Source organism: Callospermophilus lateralis, chromosome 4, assembly GCF_048772815.1.
Source record: "Callospermophilus lateralis isolate mCalLat2 chromosome 4, mCalLat2.hap1, whole genome shotgun sequence".
NCBI lineage: Eukaryota > Metazoa > Chordata > Mammalia > Rodentia > Sciuridae > Callospermophilus > Callospermophilus lateralis.
In genome coordinates, this window is record NC_135308.1 from 87,116,033 (window position 1) to 87,133,424 (window position 17,392).

General features: G+C 39.1%; 1 protein-coding gene across 2 annotated transcripts in view; it reads left to right on the forward strand.

The window, feature by feature from the left end:
* The first annotated feature begins 201 nt into the window (after nt 1–201).
* Nucleotides 202–17,392, forward strand: part of Aebp2 (AE binding protein 2) — an 81,553-nt gene continuing 64,362 nt past the window's right edge. Inside the window, exon 1 of one of the 2 annotated variants that reach the window (XM_076854164.1) lies at nt 202–925. In XM_076854164.1, coding sequence (XP_076710279.1) covers nt 258–925 — 668 coding nt within the window. In that variant the 5' untranslated portion in view covers nt 202–257. Of the gene's footprint in view, nt 926–990; nt 1,274–17,392 lie in introns of those variants that run through there. The other variant, XM_076854165.2, reaches the window with a different exon arrangement.

A 17,392-nucleotide genomic window follows, 5' to 3' on the forward strand; every position in this document is an offset into this window, starting at 1 on the left:
AACTCGCCGCGGGGGAGGTGCCCTCTAGTGCCGCCGCGCAGGCGCGCAGCCTTCTCCGCGTGAGTGCGCGCAGTCGCGCGCCTGTCCCCGCGCGGGCTCCGTAGCGCGTGTGCAGGCTGACGCAGCTCGCGGGCCCTCCTCCTGCTCTGCAGCGGCGGCAGCGGAGTTTTGGGCGTTTGGGAGGGGGCGAGGGAGCGAGAGTCGAGAGAGGGAGGCGGTGGCGGCGGGGAGGAGGAGGAGGAGGAGCTGGCGCCGCCATGGCCGCCGCTATCACCGACATGGCCGACCTGGAGGAGCTCTCCCGCCTGAGCCCTCTGCCCCCCGGCAGCCCTGGCCCAGCGGCGCGGGGCCGGACTGAGCCCCCAGAGGAGGAGGAGGAAGAGGAGGAGGAAGAAGAGGAGGCGGAGGCCGAGGCTGTGGCAGCGCTGCTGCTAAACGGCGGCGGCGGTGGGGGCGGCGGAGGCGGCGGCGGAGTGGGGGGCGGCGAGGCGGAGACGATGTCGGAGCCGAGCCCTGAGAGCGCCAGCCAGGCCGGGGAGGACGAGGATGAGGAGGAAGACGAGGAGGAGGAAGAGGACGAGAGCAGCAGCAGCGGCGGGGGTGAGGAGGAGAGTAGCGCCGAGAGCCTAGTGGGCAGCAGCGGCGCGAGTAGCAGCGACGAGACGCGCTCGCTGAGCCCCGGCGCCGCCAGCAGCAGCAGCGGGGATGGGGACGGCAAGGAGGGCCTGGAGGAGCCCAAGGGACCGCGGGGCAGCCAGGGCGGCGGCGGGGGCGGCAGCAGTAGTAGCAGCGTCGTCTCTAGCGGCGGCGACGAAGGCTACGGGACCGGGGGAGGCGGAAGCAGCGCGACCTCCGGGGGCCGGCGAGGCAGCCTGGAGATGTCGTCGGACGGGGAACCTCTGAGCCGCATGGACTCGGAAGACAGGTCAGTGCACCGAAGCGTTTCCCCATTCCCTTCCTCTTCTCGAACTCCCGGACCCCTCACAGGGACCAAGGGGACTTTTTGCCGTGATCTCCCCAGCTCCCCGAATTCTCGGCCCCTCCCCCAGGCTCTCAACTCGGAAATCCCTGGCCGCCGCCGCGCCCCTCTCGGATAGCGGCTTCCAACTCTCAAACCATTCCCCCCCAACTCTCCTTTCCCCGCCCTCTTTCCCCTCGGCTCTGCACTCCTTTCGGACCTAAGGACTGCTTTAACTTCGGAGACAATCCCCAAACAGGCCCAGACCCTCCGGCGGAGCAGAAGAGGGCCTTGATGTACACCTCGGTACACAAGGTTAGCTTCATCCAACCGTGTTCGTGAACACTTGTCAGAACTATAATTGACAAGTGTTTTCCAATATGGCTGGTCTCGCTTGGATTTAACAGAACTTCCTTGTCCAGGGAGGAGACCCCAACTATCACTTTTTTCTACTTAAAAAAAAAAAAAAAAGACAATTGTTTTATATTTAATCATTACCACCAAAATTCCATATTTGTACTCAGCAATGCGGTCTCCAACGAGATTTTAATCTGTCCTATTTGTTTTCTGATCAAATCTGGGAGAAAGTTGAAAACACAAAAATCTTTGTGGAAAAGAATAGTGAATTAATAGCCTTTTAAAATAACTTGGCTCAATCAAAGAGAGTTGAAGTGGTAACAAAATGTATTCATGAAGGTAAAACAGTATGTAGCTTAAAATCTTTATTACATGGTAGTATTTCACCATGAGAGTCATGGTTTAATTGATAATATTTAAAGTCGTGTGTTGGTGACGTCTCCAATTAGTATTTTTCTAAAGCTCGTTAGAAGTAACTGGAGATTGACAAAAAAGCATCCCCCATTTTCCTCCTCCAGGATATTTAAGAAATTTGTTCTAATAGTATGTGCTTCAGTTATTATCTCTTTGGAATACTTAATATTTTAAGTAGTGGGTTTTTAATGTATTTTAAAAAGAAGAATGAAATCATGCATATTCTGCTTCTAAAGTAGGTTAGCATTTATTTTGACTATCTGCTAATGTTTTAATGAGCAATAGAATTTTAAAAAGTTGATAGTGATTTTAATTTAAAAGTTTAATTCTGAAGTTTTAGGAATTCTGATTGTTAACTGATAAAAATGAACTCCGTATGGTTAATGCTCCAAGGACTTCAAGAATTGGAATATTTTGAAAAACTAATATTAAATTATTTTTGACATTTTAATACTTAAGTTAACAAGATACCTTTATATAGAATAAAATAAATGGTTTAAACCTTAAGAAAGGTTTAGAATTGTATAGGCACGGAGATAGACAGGAAGGAGAACATCAGAAAATTAAAAATTGATGTGAACTCCAGAATGAAGCATGTGCTATTTATCATTTTACTATTTATATTTTTCATTGATAGCACTACACATTTGAAAGTTGACTTTATGCTATCGGCATCCAATCGTAGTTTTTCTGTTTACCTAGAATAGATAATGTGACAGATGTTTGCCTTGCACTGCAGTTTAAATGTCTCCACCTCTTCTTCAAAACTATGGTACAAGATAGGTAATATTTTGACTTCCATGTAACAGATGAAGAAGCAGTTTGTGTGTATGGCATGGAAATGATAGAGCTGAATCTGAACAAAGGTTCTCAAGTTCAGTGTCTCCACTTCAGGAGAGTTATAATAAATCACCTTAAAATAACAAGTGGTGTGTTTCAGTTTTGTTTTAATTAACATCTACCTATTACATCACTTCAGGAGACAATGAATTATATATATTGGTCAAGTGAAATTTTGGTTTCACTTGATATTTATTAGATATTTATTTGAATATCTGATTTTTATTTTTATAGTAAGAAGTAAAATTGGTGTTCCAAGTCCAAAAAAGGATTAAAACTTGATAACCAAACATAATTTACTTTAATGCTTAAATACTAGAGACTGCAAAATATTATAGTTTTATTACTTCATGGTGGTAGATTTTCACTTGTATGAGAAAACCTATCTAGTGAAACTGGACTGTGGTCTTTATATTCTGAAATAACCTCCTTGTTAATTTTGAAAGTTTTTTTTTTTTTGTTTTCAGAGTTATTTAAATTTGGGAAGGATTCGTTATTCTTACAAACTATACTTCAGATCACACAACTCTATGTGGATATCATAGGTTGATTTCATGGTAATCTTTTGTAATTGGTGGAAGAATATAGTAGTATTAAAGTACTTTTAAAATATTGGAGCACTCCTGTGACAGCAATTCTATTATCATTAGAACCTTGTTTATATTGGAATCTCTATTCTGTTTTTCTGTTTTGGAATTATATTATGCTTTTTTATCTGATGTGCTTTAGGCTGTTGAAATTTGTTAAATATTTTTGTTGGTACTTTTTATTTTTATTATTTATTGGTACTGGGAATTGAACAGAGGGGTCACTTTACTAGTGAGCTACACCCTCCAGCCCTTTTTACTTTTTAATTTTGAGGCAGAGTATTGCTAAATTGCTGATGGTCTGACTTATTTGCTAAGGTTGGCCTTGAACTCGAAATCTTCCTCCTCCAGCCTACCAAGTGACAGACTACAGGTGTGCTGGTTTATTTAAGAGAATTAAAACCAAGACTAGAGTTTGTGACCTGAGATGTCATTTACAAACATGTATTGAAAGTATTGAGTAATGAAAAGTGACTAATTTATAAAATGATTAAATGACACTTGATACAAAAAATATTGACTATTTTTCCTAGAGGAAAGTTATTTAAAGCCAGTGATAAATTTACAAACATGTTTATTTTGGATTGAAAATCTAAAGTTGATATATAATAATACTTATGTAATGCAGATAATAGAATTTTCTTCAGGGGGTATATTTAACTCTGTGACCCCACTAAAACTTTGCTTTTCTTTTACTTTGAATCTAAACTTTAGGTACTTTTAAAAAAGTTAACTAAGATAACTTATGATACTAAGTTAACTTTGAAAAAATTATTTTAATACATCATTTCCTTTTTCTCATTTCTGTTTTCTAATATCTGTTTTATAAAAACATTTAGGCGAGGGGCTGGGTATGTGGCTCAAGCGATAGTGCGCTCGCCCGGCATGCGCGAGGCGCTGGGTTGGATCCTCAGCACCACGTAAAAATAAAATAAAGATGTTGTGTCCACCGAAAACTAAAAAATAAATATTAAAAAATTCTCTCTCTTTAAAAAAAAAACATTTAGGGGAAAAAATCAATTTAGGAAATATTTGTTGAGTGAATCATCCAAATAGTAATTAAATGCCGCACTTGTACTGAATATGTATTGATACTAAAAAGATAATGCCAAAGCAGAGCACAGTGGTGCATGCCTGTAATTTCAGCTGCTAGGGAGGGTGAGGCAGAAAGATTGCAAATTTGAGGTCAGCCTGGACAACTTAAGACCTTGTCTGAAAACATAACAAGGTCTGTAGATATGTAGCTCAGTGGTAGAGTGCTCCTGGGTTCAATCCCCAGTACTTGGGGGTTAGGTGGGGGAAGATGAGAAAACAGGAGACATGGTCTCAGTTTCAAGTAGTAAATTAACTTTTTAAAATAGAATTTTAAACATAAAATACCTGTGAACTTATTATAGTACTTGCTATTGAATTAGATTTATGAAAGTACTGCTCTTAGCTTCTTATCTATATGGTTAATTTGACAACAGCCTATCTTTTGTGGTGGTGATTGTTTTTTCTTCCTCCAGTATAAGCCATGACTTACTTTGAAAAAGCTAAATTGGCCTGGCCTGGTGGTACATGACTGTAATCCTGGTGACTCAGAAGGCTGAGCAGGAGGATCACAAGTTCTAGGCTTGCTTGGGCAACTGAGTGACACCTGTCTCAAACAAATAAAAAGGGCTGGGGATGTAGTTAGAGGCATAGCACCCTGCGTTTAATCACTAATACTACAAAAAAAAAAAAAAAAAAAAAAAAAAAACCCAAAAAACCAAAAAAACAAAAAATAAAAACCTTAAGATAACTTTTAATTATCAGTCTTTCTGAGTAATCCAGATGTAAAGTGGGAAAATGCATACATAAGCATTGGGAATTAATAAGAAAGGGTATATTTAGTATAGAATTAACGGTCAGCAAAGGACATAGGCCTTTATCATTTTATGGGTCAGAGTTTGGAACTCCTAGCCCTACAGGTTGCAAATTTTGAGATATAGCTTGCTTGGACATTAGGAAAATTTGTTTATGTAGTCCAGTATCCCAGTAAGATAATTAGGAAGACTAAACATCTGAACTGGAACATTGCATGTTGAGGTTGTCAAGATTTACTAAGGAGGACTGGGGGTGTAGCTCAGGTGGTAGAGTGCTTACCTTGCATGCATAAGGCCCCAGGTTCAATCCCCAGCAAAACCCCCCCCCGCCCCCCCCAAAAAAAAAAAAGATTTACTAAGGATCTGTACAATTGAGTCAATAAAATACTTTGTGTAAAGTAATATATTGTTCCTACTTGATGCTACAACTCCCTTTCACTAGCTACCCCTTGCTCCTTTCTTTTTGGTATTGGGGATTGAACTCATGCGCTCAACCACTGAGCCACATCCCCAGCCCTGTTTTTTTTTTTTTTTTTTTTTTTGAAATTTTACTTAGAGACAGGGTCTCACCTTAGTTGCTCAGTGTCTTGCCATTGCTGAGGCTGGCTTTGAACTCTTGATCTTTCTGCCTCAGCCTCTGGAGTTGCTGGCATTGTAGACGTGTTGTTGATCTTTCTGCCTCAGCTTCTGGAGTCCCTGGGATTATAGGTGTGTGCTACTGCCTGACTAGCTACCCATTTTAATTAAATTGCAGCTGTTAGCAGTCTGTCCAGATCCCCTCCCCTCCAGTACTGGAGATTGAACTCAGGGCCTAGCACATGCCAGACAGATGCTCTACCACTGTGGTATATATCCAGCACCCCTGTCCCCTGGCCCTTAAAAAATTATTATGATTTATTTGGTACTAGGGATGGAAACCAGGGGTGCTTAACCACTGAGCCACATCCCCAACCCTTTTTATTTGAGACAGGGTCTCCCTAAGCTGCCTAAGTCCTCACTAAGTTGCTGAGGTTGTCTTTGAACTTGAAATCCTTCTGCCTTAGGGCCCCCCAACCCTTCCCGCTGCTGGGATTAAAGGCATGTACCACTGTGCCTGGCTGAATTAAATTTTATTTTGAGACAGGGTCTGGCTAAATTTCCCAGGCTGCCCTCAAACTTGTGATCCTCCTGTTTCAGCCTCTCATGGAGGTGGGATTACAGTTATGTATCTACTGCACTCAGCACCCTCTTTTATTTTGATGAAACATAGGAAAAAGAGCTTCTAATATTTCTAAGTTTTCATTGGTAACATGTTGTTGCTTTCAGTTAAGTAAGATTTGGCAGTGTTAAAATGAAACAAGGACAATAAAACCCCCACAGATTTCAATATTGTACTTATATGGAGAGGTTCTAAGGAACTTTTAAAAAAAAAACAATAAACAATGACTATTTTGTTGGGTCAGTTAGGAAGTCCTGTATGTAGGCTAGGTTGCTACCAAACACAGGTATTACTATGTTTAGAATGCTTCCCACTTCATCCATCTTGCCTATTGGAGTTAGATTTTTAATCCAGGTAGATTTTTCTGTAGCTCCTAGCAGAAAACTTCCTTATGTCCAATGTGAACAGATTTAATTCCTTTCCTATTGTTTAATGCTGGGTAACAAATTTCCCATAATTTAGCAACTTGAAGGCTTATTCTCATGAGGTTGCAGCAAAGGTATTGGTAGCACTGCAGTGAGACAGGAAGTATCATCAAAGGTGGCTCACTTATGTAGCTCTTGAACAGAAGGATCAACATCTTACTAGCTCAGCATCTCCATAGGGTTGTTTGTGTAGCCATTTCTCCCAAGTGAACTGATAAAGAACGAGAAGGAATCCATAGTGATCTTTTATGATCCAAATATATCTGCTCATGTTTGTGTATTTTCACTTAGCAGGTTAGCTTTTGTTCTTTTTACGTATAGTTTCTGATAAATTTCTTCAAAATTTTTGACAACCCTTTATAGCCCATCAAATTTCTGCAATGAATGCTCTCCTGGCCTTAAACTTGGCTTTTCCTTTTAAAGTAGTGGGAATCGAACCTAGGGCTTCACACATGCTAGCTAAGTGATCTTTCATGAGCTATATCTCCATCCCTGTTTACTTTTTATTTTGAGACAAGATCTTGCTAAGTTTCCCAGGTTGGCCTCAAACCTGCAATCTTCCTGCCTCAGTCTCCCTAAGTGCTGGGATTACATGTGTGTGCCACCACCTGCATTATTAAAGTGTTTCTGAGGTACTAGTGACATCATTTCTGTTAAATGAATTTTGTGAGCTTGGAACAGTGGCATTCATCTGTAATGCCAGCACTTTAGCAGTCTGAGGATAGAGGATTGCAGGTTTGAGGCTAGCATGGGCAACTTAGTGTCTCAAAAAGGAGTGGGAACGTAATGTAGCCCAATGATAGGGTGCCCCTGGGTTTATCCTCAGTACAAAAAGAGGAAGAAAAAATCCTGTGAACTGTTGTATAGAACCATGTTATCTGAATGCTTGCTTAGTCTTTCCTGTTGAATGACATTTTTGAAGTCGGGACAGTTTTGCTCATTTAGGTTTCTGTAGTACCTAATAATACCTTGGGTATGGTGAATCCTCAAATACCACTAGCAGTAAATTGAAATGCCAACAGTCGGATTTGTTTATTTACTATCTTTAATAACTTCTGATGTCTCATTTTGTAAAAGAGGGGCACACAGGGCTGGAGTTGCGGCTCAGTGGTGGAGTGTTGCCTAGCATGCATGAGGCACTGGGTTCGATCCCCAGCACCACATAAAAAAATAACAATAAACATAAACAAAAAATCATTCTCAGCCTAAAGAGAAAAGCCATAAAAAAAGGTGTGTGTGTGGGGGGCACACTTGTAATCCTTGCTATTCAGGAGGCTGAGGCAGGAGGATTCTAAGTTTGAGGTCAGCCTGTGCAATTGAATCCCTGTCTCAAATAAAATTAAAAATAAAAAATCAAAGGGGGACAATACTAGTTCCTAGCCTGTAAGATTGTTAGGTGGATTACTTGTAAAATATTAGTGAAATAATTAAAGGTTCACTATCTGATAGGCATTTTTTTCTACAGATGTGCATAGAATTCCCACTATGTGGGCTGGGACTATAGCTCAGTGGCAGAGCGCTTGCCTATCATGTGTGAGGCACTGGATTTGATCCTTAGCATTGTATACAAATAAATAAATAAAATAATTATTTTTAAAAATCCCCATTATGTGCCAGATACTACATCTGTGCCAGATGCTAGAAGTAAAGCAGTGAACAAAACCAAGTCCTGACTTCATGAGTGTAGAAGACAAGATTCTGCACAAATGAACTGTGTTAGTAATGATTATTATTGTTTGCATTTGAATGAATTATTGTTATGAAATAGTGTAAGATTTGTAATACCAAAAAAGAGTGCTATATCAAGCATTAAATGCATGGCAAATATTTGCAAAGGAGTACTGCAAAAACTTGGAAAGTGCTATGGTAGATTAAAGTGTTTCATCATAAAAATCTATATTTTAATCTAGCTTTCTTTTAACATTTATTTATTTTATGGTGCTGGGGAATGAACCAAGGGCCTTGTGCATTCGAGGCAAGCATTCAACCATCTGTGTGTGGGGGTGGGAAACAATTTGAGATAGGGTGTTAGTCGGTTGCCAGCAAATTTGTCTTTGGGCCTCACCCTGTCTTGCCTTGTTTAATCAATTTTCTGTAATGTAACTGCATTCTAATGGATCTGAAATGCCTCATAGTACATTTTAATTTTAGTCATTTTTAATATGAAACTAGTATGCATTGATTGTAAAGGCTTTGGAATATGGAATATGCAGTGATTTAACTATATGTTGAATTTATGATGTGTTTGTGTTTTGGGTTTTTTGTGTGTGTGCCAGTATTTGAACCCAAGACCTCAAACATGCTAAGCATGCTTCCTATCACGAGCTACATTCCTAGCCTTAAATTCATTTTTGTAACTCAGTCACAAAAGTTTGCGTTTGTGAATGTAGTTTTTATACTGGCCTTAGAACAAAAGTGACAGTTTTGGATGTGGATGGGTGATGACATGATGCTTGGATGTTTAAGAGATTATTCCTTGACCACTTAACTGATGGTTAGCATTGTACCCTATTAAGCGATAAGAAAAAAATACCATGATACTTTCTTAGATGCTTAGTTTTTAATGAGAATATTAAAGAGATGATTGCATTATTTTCTGTTTTTCTCTTGTAAATTGTCACAGTGTACTAAAACTAGAATTGGAGAGTATTGTATAGTCAGTAACTGAAGATTTGGTTAACTGGTGAGGCCCTGGTTTGGACTCCCAGCAGTGCAATGAAAACAAATTTTTGGGAGAAGGCGATGACATATTTGGGTTAGGTGAATGTTACAGCAATCTTTTAAAAATTTTTTGGTGCTGGGGATTGAACTAGAGCTTTGTGCATGCTAGGCAGGCTTTCTACTGCTGAGCTACAGATCCAGCCAGGTTTAAATGAATGTTGAAGAGAGAATTTGAGAAAGCCTAATTGAAACATGGAGGCAGGAATGAACCTAGAATGTTCAGGAGACTTGCTGCCTAGATCTGAGGATCCATACTAGATGTAGGAAATAAGAATTAATGACTACAGAGGACCTTTTATACTTAAACCATTTTGCACATCTTTCTTAGTACAGGTTTGTGAATCACATAATTTTGCCTCTTCCCAACTTCCAATCATGTCTTATCTTGAACATTCTGTCTGATTCTTTGTGAGTTGTTATGTCAGCAGATGAATTCTTCAATGTCTCTGTTAAATTTGAGTAATTGTTTGCTGATTTGTGCACTCCCTGAGTATGGGGCTGTGTCTGTCTTAATCAGTGCGCTCTCTGTTGTACCTTGCACAGATTTTGACATATGTTTTATATATTTTGAATAGATTTTGGAGGAATGAGGAAAGTTATGTGTTACAAGACAATATGTGGCAAAGGTAGAGAAGGACAGTTTAGAATCTGGGAGAAATTAGGAGGTGGTCAGATTAGTACATGTGTGAACTGAAGAGAGTTAGATAGAATATGAGGGAAAAAACTAGTTCTCTTGATGGGCCATGACAAAAATCAGTTATTATTTCTGAATGAAAACTTTTTTAGCAGGGCAAGGTGATACATGCCTGTAAGCCTAGCTGCTTAGGAGGGTAAGGCAGGAGGAACATAGATTCAAAGGCCATCTCAGGCAATTTAGGGAGAACATGTCTCAAAATAAAATTAAAAAGGCTGGAGATGTAACTCAATAGTAGAGTACTTGCTTTGTATGTTGGAAACCCTGGTTTTAATCCCCAGTACTATACCTACCCCCAAAAAAGTCTTCAGTGTTTTACTCTTAGGATTAAATGAGATGCATATGTAAAGGGCCCAGGACTCTATTTAATTCAGAGAGGTTATTTCGTTTCTCATATAGAGAAAGATGGTGGAAGGAATATGCAATGAGAATAAAAGATCAGTGTTGCTATCTTGGCTTAGTAAATACTAGGTACTTCCTGAAGGAACTTTGGCAAGTGATTCTGTGTCTCTGAACGTCAGATGGATCCTTTTTCTTAAATATGAGGGTTTTTAAATTTAATTTAATTTAATTTTTTTGGTGGTGCTGGGAATTGAACCCACGGCCTTGGGTGTCCTAGCCAAGCACTCTACCGGCTGAACTATATCCCCAGCCCAATCAGTTGAGGATTTTGACACAATGGTTTAAAGTAATTTGGTGTACAGTTGTGAGGATTCTGCTGTAGACTTGGTAAGTACTCCAGCTGAAGTCAAACGAATATATTATATATCCTTTAGACAAACCCAGAATATTGACTAGTTTAACTTTGCTTGTGTCGAGGCTATCAGGGATCCTTTTTTTGGTACCAGGGATTGAACACAGGGACACTTGATCACTGAGCCACACCCCCAGCCCTATTTTGTATTTTATTTAGAGACAGGGTCTCATTAAGTAGCTTAGTGCCTTGCTTTTGTTGAGCCTGGCTTTGAACTTGTGATCGTCCTGTCTCAGCCTCCTGAGCCACTGGGATTACAGGTATGTGCCACCATGCCCAGTCTGGGATATTTTTACCCCCCCCCCCCCCTTTTTTTTAAATGATGCTGGGGATCAGCCTCAGGGTCTTGAGCATTTGAGGCAAGCTCTCTACCACTGATCCTCACCTGCAACCCTCAAGGATACTTTCCAAAGGTTTTTTTGGGTTCAAAAGTTGCCATATTTTTATTTCATATATTTGGTGTTGTACTGAAATACTCATTCTTGTCTCCTTGGCTGTAATTTTCTTTTTTTTCCCTGCAGTGCTGGGGGTTGAGAAAAGGACCTTGTGCACGCTAGGAAAGCCCTCTACCACCAAGCCTGTTGTCATATCTTCAAGATGAAAGATTAGAGACTGCACAGTGGCGCATATCTATAATCTCAGTTACTTCAGAGGCTGAGGCAGGTGAACTGAAGTTTGAGGCTAGCCTGGGCAACTCAGAACCTGCCTCAAGAAAAAGCCTGGAGATGTAGCTCAGTGGCTCAGTGGTAGAACACCCCTGGAGTCAATCCCCAGTACCAAAAAAAATTTTTTTCTTTTCTTTTTTTTGAGACAGGTTCTTGCTCAATTGCCCAGACTGTCCTTGAATTTTAGATCCTTCTGAGTAGTTGGCATTACAGGTGTGCACTACCAGGCCTGGACTTTTTTTTTTTTTTTTTAAGCAAATGGCATCCTCCTGTGTTGTTCAGGCTTACCCCAAACTCATGGGCTAATGCAGTCTGCCTCAGCCTTCTGAGAAGTTGGAACCACAGTTGTGTGCAAATGTGCCTGGCTAAGTCTTTTTATCTTTATGCTTTCAGAACTCAACTACCACACTTAATAATAAGCTGTTCCTATTTTGTAACTCAGTAATTGGTTGAATTGAATTGAATGTGGATATACCAGATGCATATTTCTTTTTTCTGTCTTCGTTAGTGGGGCTACATGAAACAAGAAGGTAACCATTCTTGCATACTGTAAGTGCCTCATATAATTGGAATCATATGCTGTTGTTCTTTTTGTGACTTAACTTATTTTCATGTAGCATAATATACTCAAGGTTCATCCATGTTATAGCATTTGTCAGAATTTGTTTTTTTATTTTTAATTTTGTGATGCTGGGGATTGAACCTAGGGCCTCATACCTGCTATATAAGTGCTTTCCAATGAGCTACATCCCCAGACCTTTTTTATTTTTTATTTTTTTACACAATGCATTTATTTATTTATTTTTATGTGGTGCTGAGGATCGAACCAAGGGCCTCACATGCACTAGGTAAGCCCACTACCCCTGAGCTACAACCCTAGCCCCTATTTTCTATTTTTTTTGAGACTGGATTTTGCTGAGTTCATGAGGCTGACCCGGAATTTATGATTCTACTGCCTTAGCATTCTAGATAGCTGGGATTATTTGTGTGCCTGGCAGAATTTCCTTTTTAAGATTGAGTAATATTCCATTGCATGATTGAGAGTGATGTTCCTTTGTATGAGTCATGCTTTGTTGTTTATCCATTCTTTTTTTTTTTTTTGTGTGTGTGTGTGTATATGTGCGTGGTACTGGGAGTTAAATCCAAGGCACCCTACCACTGAGCTATATCCCCAGGCCTTTTTATTTTTCATATTTTGAGGCAGGGTCTCCCTTAGTTGCGGAAGCTGGCCTGGAGCTTGGAATTCTTATGCCTCAGGTGTGTGCAATCACACCTAGCTGAGAATAGTTAGGGGTGTGTGTGCGTGCGTGCGTGTGTGTGTGTGTGTGTGAGAGAGAGAGAGAGAGAGAGAGAGAGAGAGATATGAACTCAGGTGTGCTTTACCCCTTGTTGAATCCTAAGTCCTTTTTATTTTTTTATTTTGAGCCATGGTCTTATGCTGAGTTGCCAAGGCTGGTCTTGAACTTGTGATCCTCTCTGCTGGAGTTACAGGTGTGCCACTGTGACTGGCTGGCAAAACTTTTTTTTTGAGAGTGATGTTCCTTTGTATGAGTCATGCTTTGTTGTTTATCCATTCTTTTTTTTTTTTTTTTTTTTTTTTTTTTTTGTGTGTGTGTGTGTATGTGCGTGGTACTGGGAGTTAAATCCAAGGCACCCTACCACTGAGCTATATCCCCAGGCCTTTTTATTTTTCATATTTTGAGGCAGGGTCTCCCTTAGTTGCGGAAGCTGGCCTGGAGCTTGGAATCCTTATGCCTCAGGTGTGTGCAATCACACCTAGCTGAGAATAGTTAGGGGTGTGTGTGTGTGTGTGTGAGTGAGAGAGAGAGAGAGAGAGAGAGAGAGAGAGAGAGAGAGAGAGATGAACTCAGGTGTGCTTTACCCCTTGTTGAATCCTAAGTCCTTCTTATTTTTTATTTTGAGCCATGGTCTTATGCTGAGTTGCCAAGGCTGGTCTTGAACTTGTGATCCTCTCTGCTGGAGTTACAGGTGTGCCACTGTGACCGGCTGGCAAAACTTTTTTTTTTTTTAAATGTTTTAAACTCATCTTGGAAATTAATCATTTGAACATCTTTTGAAGTGTTGGGCACTGCTGTACTCATTTTGATAATTAATATGTATTTGAAAATCATCTGGAAAAATCATTCTATTGATTTAAAAAAAACTAAATGTGATTGTTTCCTTATGAAGTAAGAGTAAGAGGTCATTATGTATTTTGTAATTGTGTTGAAGTAGGATGTTTTTATTATTGTCTTTTACAAGATAATTGCTTTGCTTGCTGATCTCAAGCTAGATGAAAAATATGGGTGGAGTGATCTTTAAGGGCAATAGGCTTGAGAAGAGAAACACATTTAAAGTAATGTGCACAGTGCATAGTGGTGATGAAAGACTGCAGTCTCCTTGTTTTCCATAGATTATATTTCATCATTGTTGCATAAAGTCCCTTTTGGCTAATTTAGTGAATGCTGCTGGGTCTTGGGAAGAAAAATCTTTTGTCTTTATCCAGAGAAATAATTGTGGGGATAGAGAGTAGTCTTTTTCTTGATTAGAAAAATCCATTTTAGCTTTTTAAATTACAGTGATAATAGCTCGTAATTATAATAATAGTAGTAGTAGTAGTAATAATAATAATAATATTATCTTGGATTTAGCTAATGATTTTTAGTGTGCCTCTAATTAATTTTTTTATTATTATGTCACTGTGACGAAGCCGTATATTTTACTTACCTTAAAAGTCCTACTTAAATTTGTCACTAAGAACCATGAGCATCCACTGTGTGTGAGGTGCAAGCTAGATCTGGGAGTTTTCTTTAAAGGAGAATTTTATAGCTAATTCACAGTACGAATTAATTGGATCAAAGAGAGCAGAATTCATTCTACCTTAGGTGAGTAGGAAGGGCCTTAGGGAAATTTGACTTATTTATAACACACATATGTATAACACATACAGTAAAATAGGCACTTGTCTATACTTTTCTTCCTAATTGTTTCTGAGGAAGGACCTGATTTATAACACTGTAGCAGTTTAGAAAGCAAATCCTCACAGCCTTACAGAAATCTGATGGTCTAAATGTTTTTAATCTTGTTTAAAATCAGTGTCTATAACTATTTGTCTTTGATAAAAGAAAAAGTAAATTGACTATATCTTTGTTCCTGGAATGAATATTAGTAGATGTGTTTTATGTTGACATTGTTAGGTTCACATCTGTTTCAGTGGCCTAATTTCTTAATTAGGGACAATATCTACCCGAGAGCAGTGTTACTTGTTGTGTCTAAATTTGAATCAATTTTTTATTGGAACTAATTGATTTCCTGAAACTAAATTAAAAAAAAATTTTTTTTTTCCTCATACCAGGTACTGACCTTGGTGTTCTACGGAGATTTTTATTTTTTTCTTTTGAGACAGAGTCTTGCAAAATGGCCAATCTTGGCTTTGAAGTGGGGTTTCTCCTTTCTCAGCCTCTGGAGTCACTGGAATTATTGGTGTTTGCCCCACCACTCCTACTCCAGAAACTTAAATTTGTTAGTTTATCTTATAAGTAAAACTATCTGCCGAAAACAAGTCAAATTATATATACATGTTAAATATTTTGTGTGTCTATGCTAATGACATGTAAAACTAAAGAAATATTTGTGTTGTATGCATAGTAAATGAATCAGAGTGTCAGTAATTTTGGTGTATGTTATAGGCTATATCTCATTTCTTTCTTTTTTTTTTTTTTTATTTGTAGTAATGAGAATTGATTAGGGTCTTTCTAATGTTAGGCGAATGCTCTATCACTGAGCTTTGTCCTAGCCCTTTTATTTTATCTCAAGATAGGGTTTTGCTGAGTTGCTCAAGCTGGCCTCAAACTTGTGATCCTCCTGCCTAGCCTCTTGAGTGGCTGGAATTACAGGCATGCACCACCTTACCTGACTTATTTATTTCTTCTCTTTTAGTGGAACTGAGGATTGAATTCAGGGGCATTCTACCACTGATTTATACTACCCCAGCCCTTTTTATTTTGAGACAGGGTGATGTAAGTTGTCCATACTGGCCTTGAACTTGCAATCATCTTGTCTCATCGAATTTTTCAAATGTAAATAATGTATTCAAATTTTTCCTTTGAATATATAGCAATGTGTTAAATTTTTTGACATTAACTCTTGTACTTGTTTAGGGCAAGTCACATACTTTTTGTGTCTTAGCTTCTCTAAAAGATGAAGATACTTATTATTTGTGGATTGTCATTGAGTACACTAATATGTGTAAAACATTTTTCTACTTAATGGCTGTATGACAGCCTATCCTAACATTCAGTGGTTTAAAACAGCTATTATTTTGCCTGTGAATCTGCAATCTGAGCATGGCTCGGTAGTTAGCTCTGTTGCTCCTCTTCTTGTCAACTTGTAGAGCAACTTAAAGACTGGGTACTGGAATCCTCAAAGCTCACTGGCTTTCTTCATGTGTCTATCACAAACTGGTGCCTGTGCTCGAAACACCCACATATCAGGGACTGGAACAGTGGAATTTCTCAAGGCTTCTTGCTCTCTGCCTGTGTTCTTCACATATTCTCCTCTGCGTGGTGGCTTTAGAGGAACCGGGTTATTTACTTGATAGTTCAGGACTTTAAGCTCTGTGTCTCAAGAGATAGAAACAGACTTGAACTATATTTCCTTTTATGACCTAGTCTTGGAAATCTGGCAGTACCACTTCTGTAGTAGTTTCAGACGTGCTCATATTTAAGGGTGATAACATAGACCCTATCTCTTGACACCACATTTTAAGGAGTAGGATGAGAAATCTTGTTATGAGTTTTTTTTTGGAAAATACAACCTGACACAAGCACATAGAATAATGCAGAACACATAGTAAATGCTCAATAAGTGTTGTTAGCTATTATGAAAAGTAGAAAGAGAGTGACTTTTGTGATATAGGTTTCAATATAGTGAATTATATAATCCCTTTTTTCATGAAGAGAAATTCATGAGTATCAGGAAGTGTGTTGATTTTCTTGTAAAATCAAACTGGTTGAGGTTTAGCTTTTTGTTTTTTGGTACCAGGGATTGAACTCAGGGGCACTCAACCACTGAACCACATCCTCAGCCCTATTTTGTATTTTATTTAGAGACAGGATCTCACTGAGTTGCTAAGTGCCTTGCCATTGCTGAGGCTGGCTTTGAACTCCTGATTCTCCTGATCAGTCTCCCAAGCCGAGCACCATGTGCCAGGCTGAGGTTTAGCTTTTAATCCCTTTGTCAGACTTACAGTAGGTACCAGGGCACATAATATAGTCTGCTCCAACAAAAAGTTGAGAAATGTATAATATCAGGTATATAGCTTCAGACTTTCCAAGATATAGGGTATTTATTCTCAAATGCTTTGCATTGTTTTTGAATTTTTACCTTCAATTTGATTATCAGTATAGGAGAGACATACAGTATTTCTAGTAACAAGTAAGGATTTTATTTATAGATGAAAGGAATATCACCTATAGCCAAATAGTAGTTTACCTTGCTATTCCATTGAGTCCTATGTATGGTTCTGATGCTATTTATCTAAATTTGATACATATGTTTTAAAAAGCTATGTGTGTGTGTGTGTGTGTGTGTGTATATTTTTTTTTTGCGATATTGTGACTCTAGCCCAGAGATATTCTAGCACTGAGCTATATCTGTATCACCATCTTTTTTATTTAAGTACTGTTATGCTTTTTTAAAAAATATACTTTTTTAGTTGTACATAGACACAGTGCCCTTATTTTATGTATTTATTTTTATGTGGTGATGAGGATCGAATCCAGTGCCTTGCTAGACAACCACTCTACTGCTGAGCCACAACCCAAGCGCTATCCCCATCTCTTTTTAAAATTTTTATTATTTATTTGTTTGTTTAGGTGCTGGTGATTGAACACATGCACTCCACCACTGAGCTATATCCCCATCACTTTTT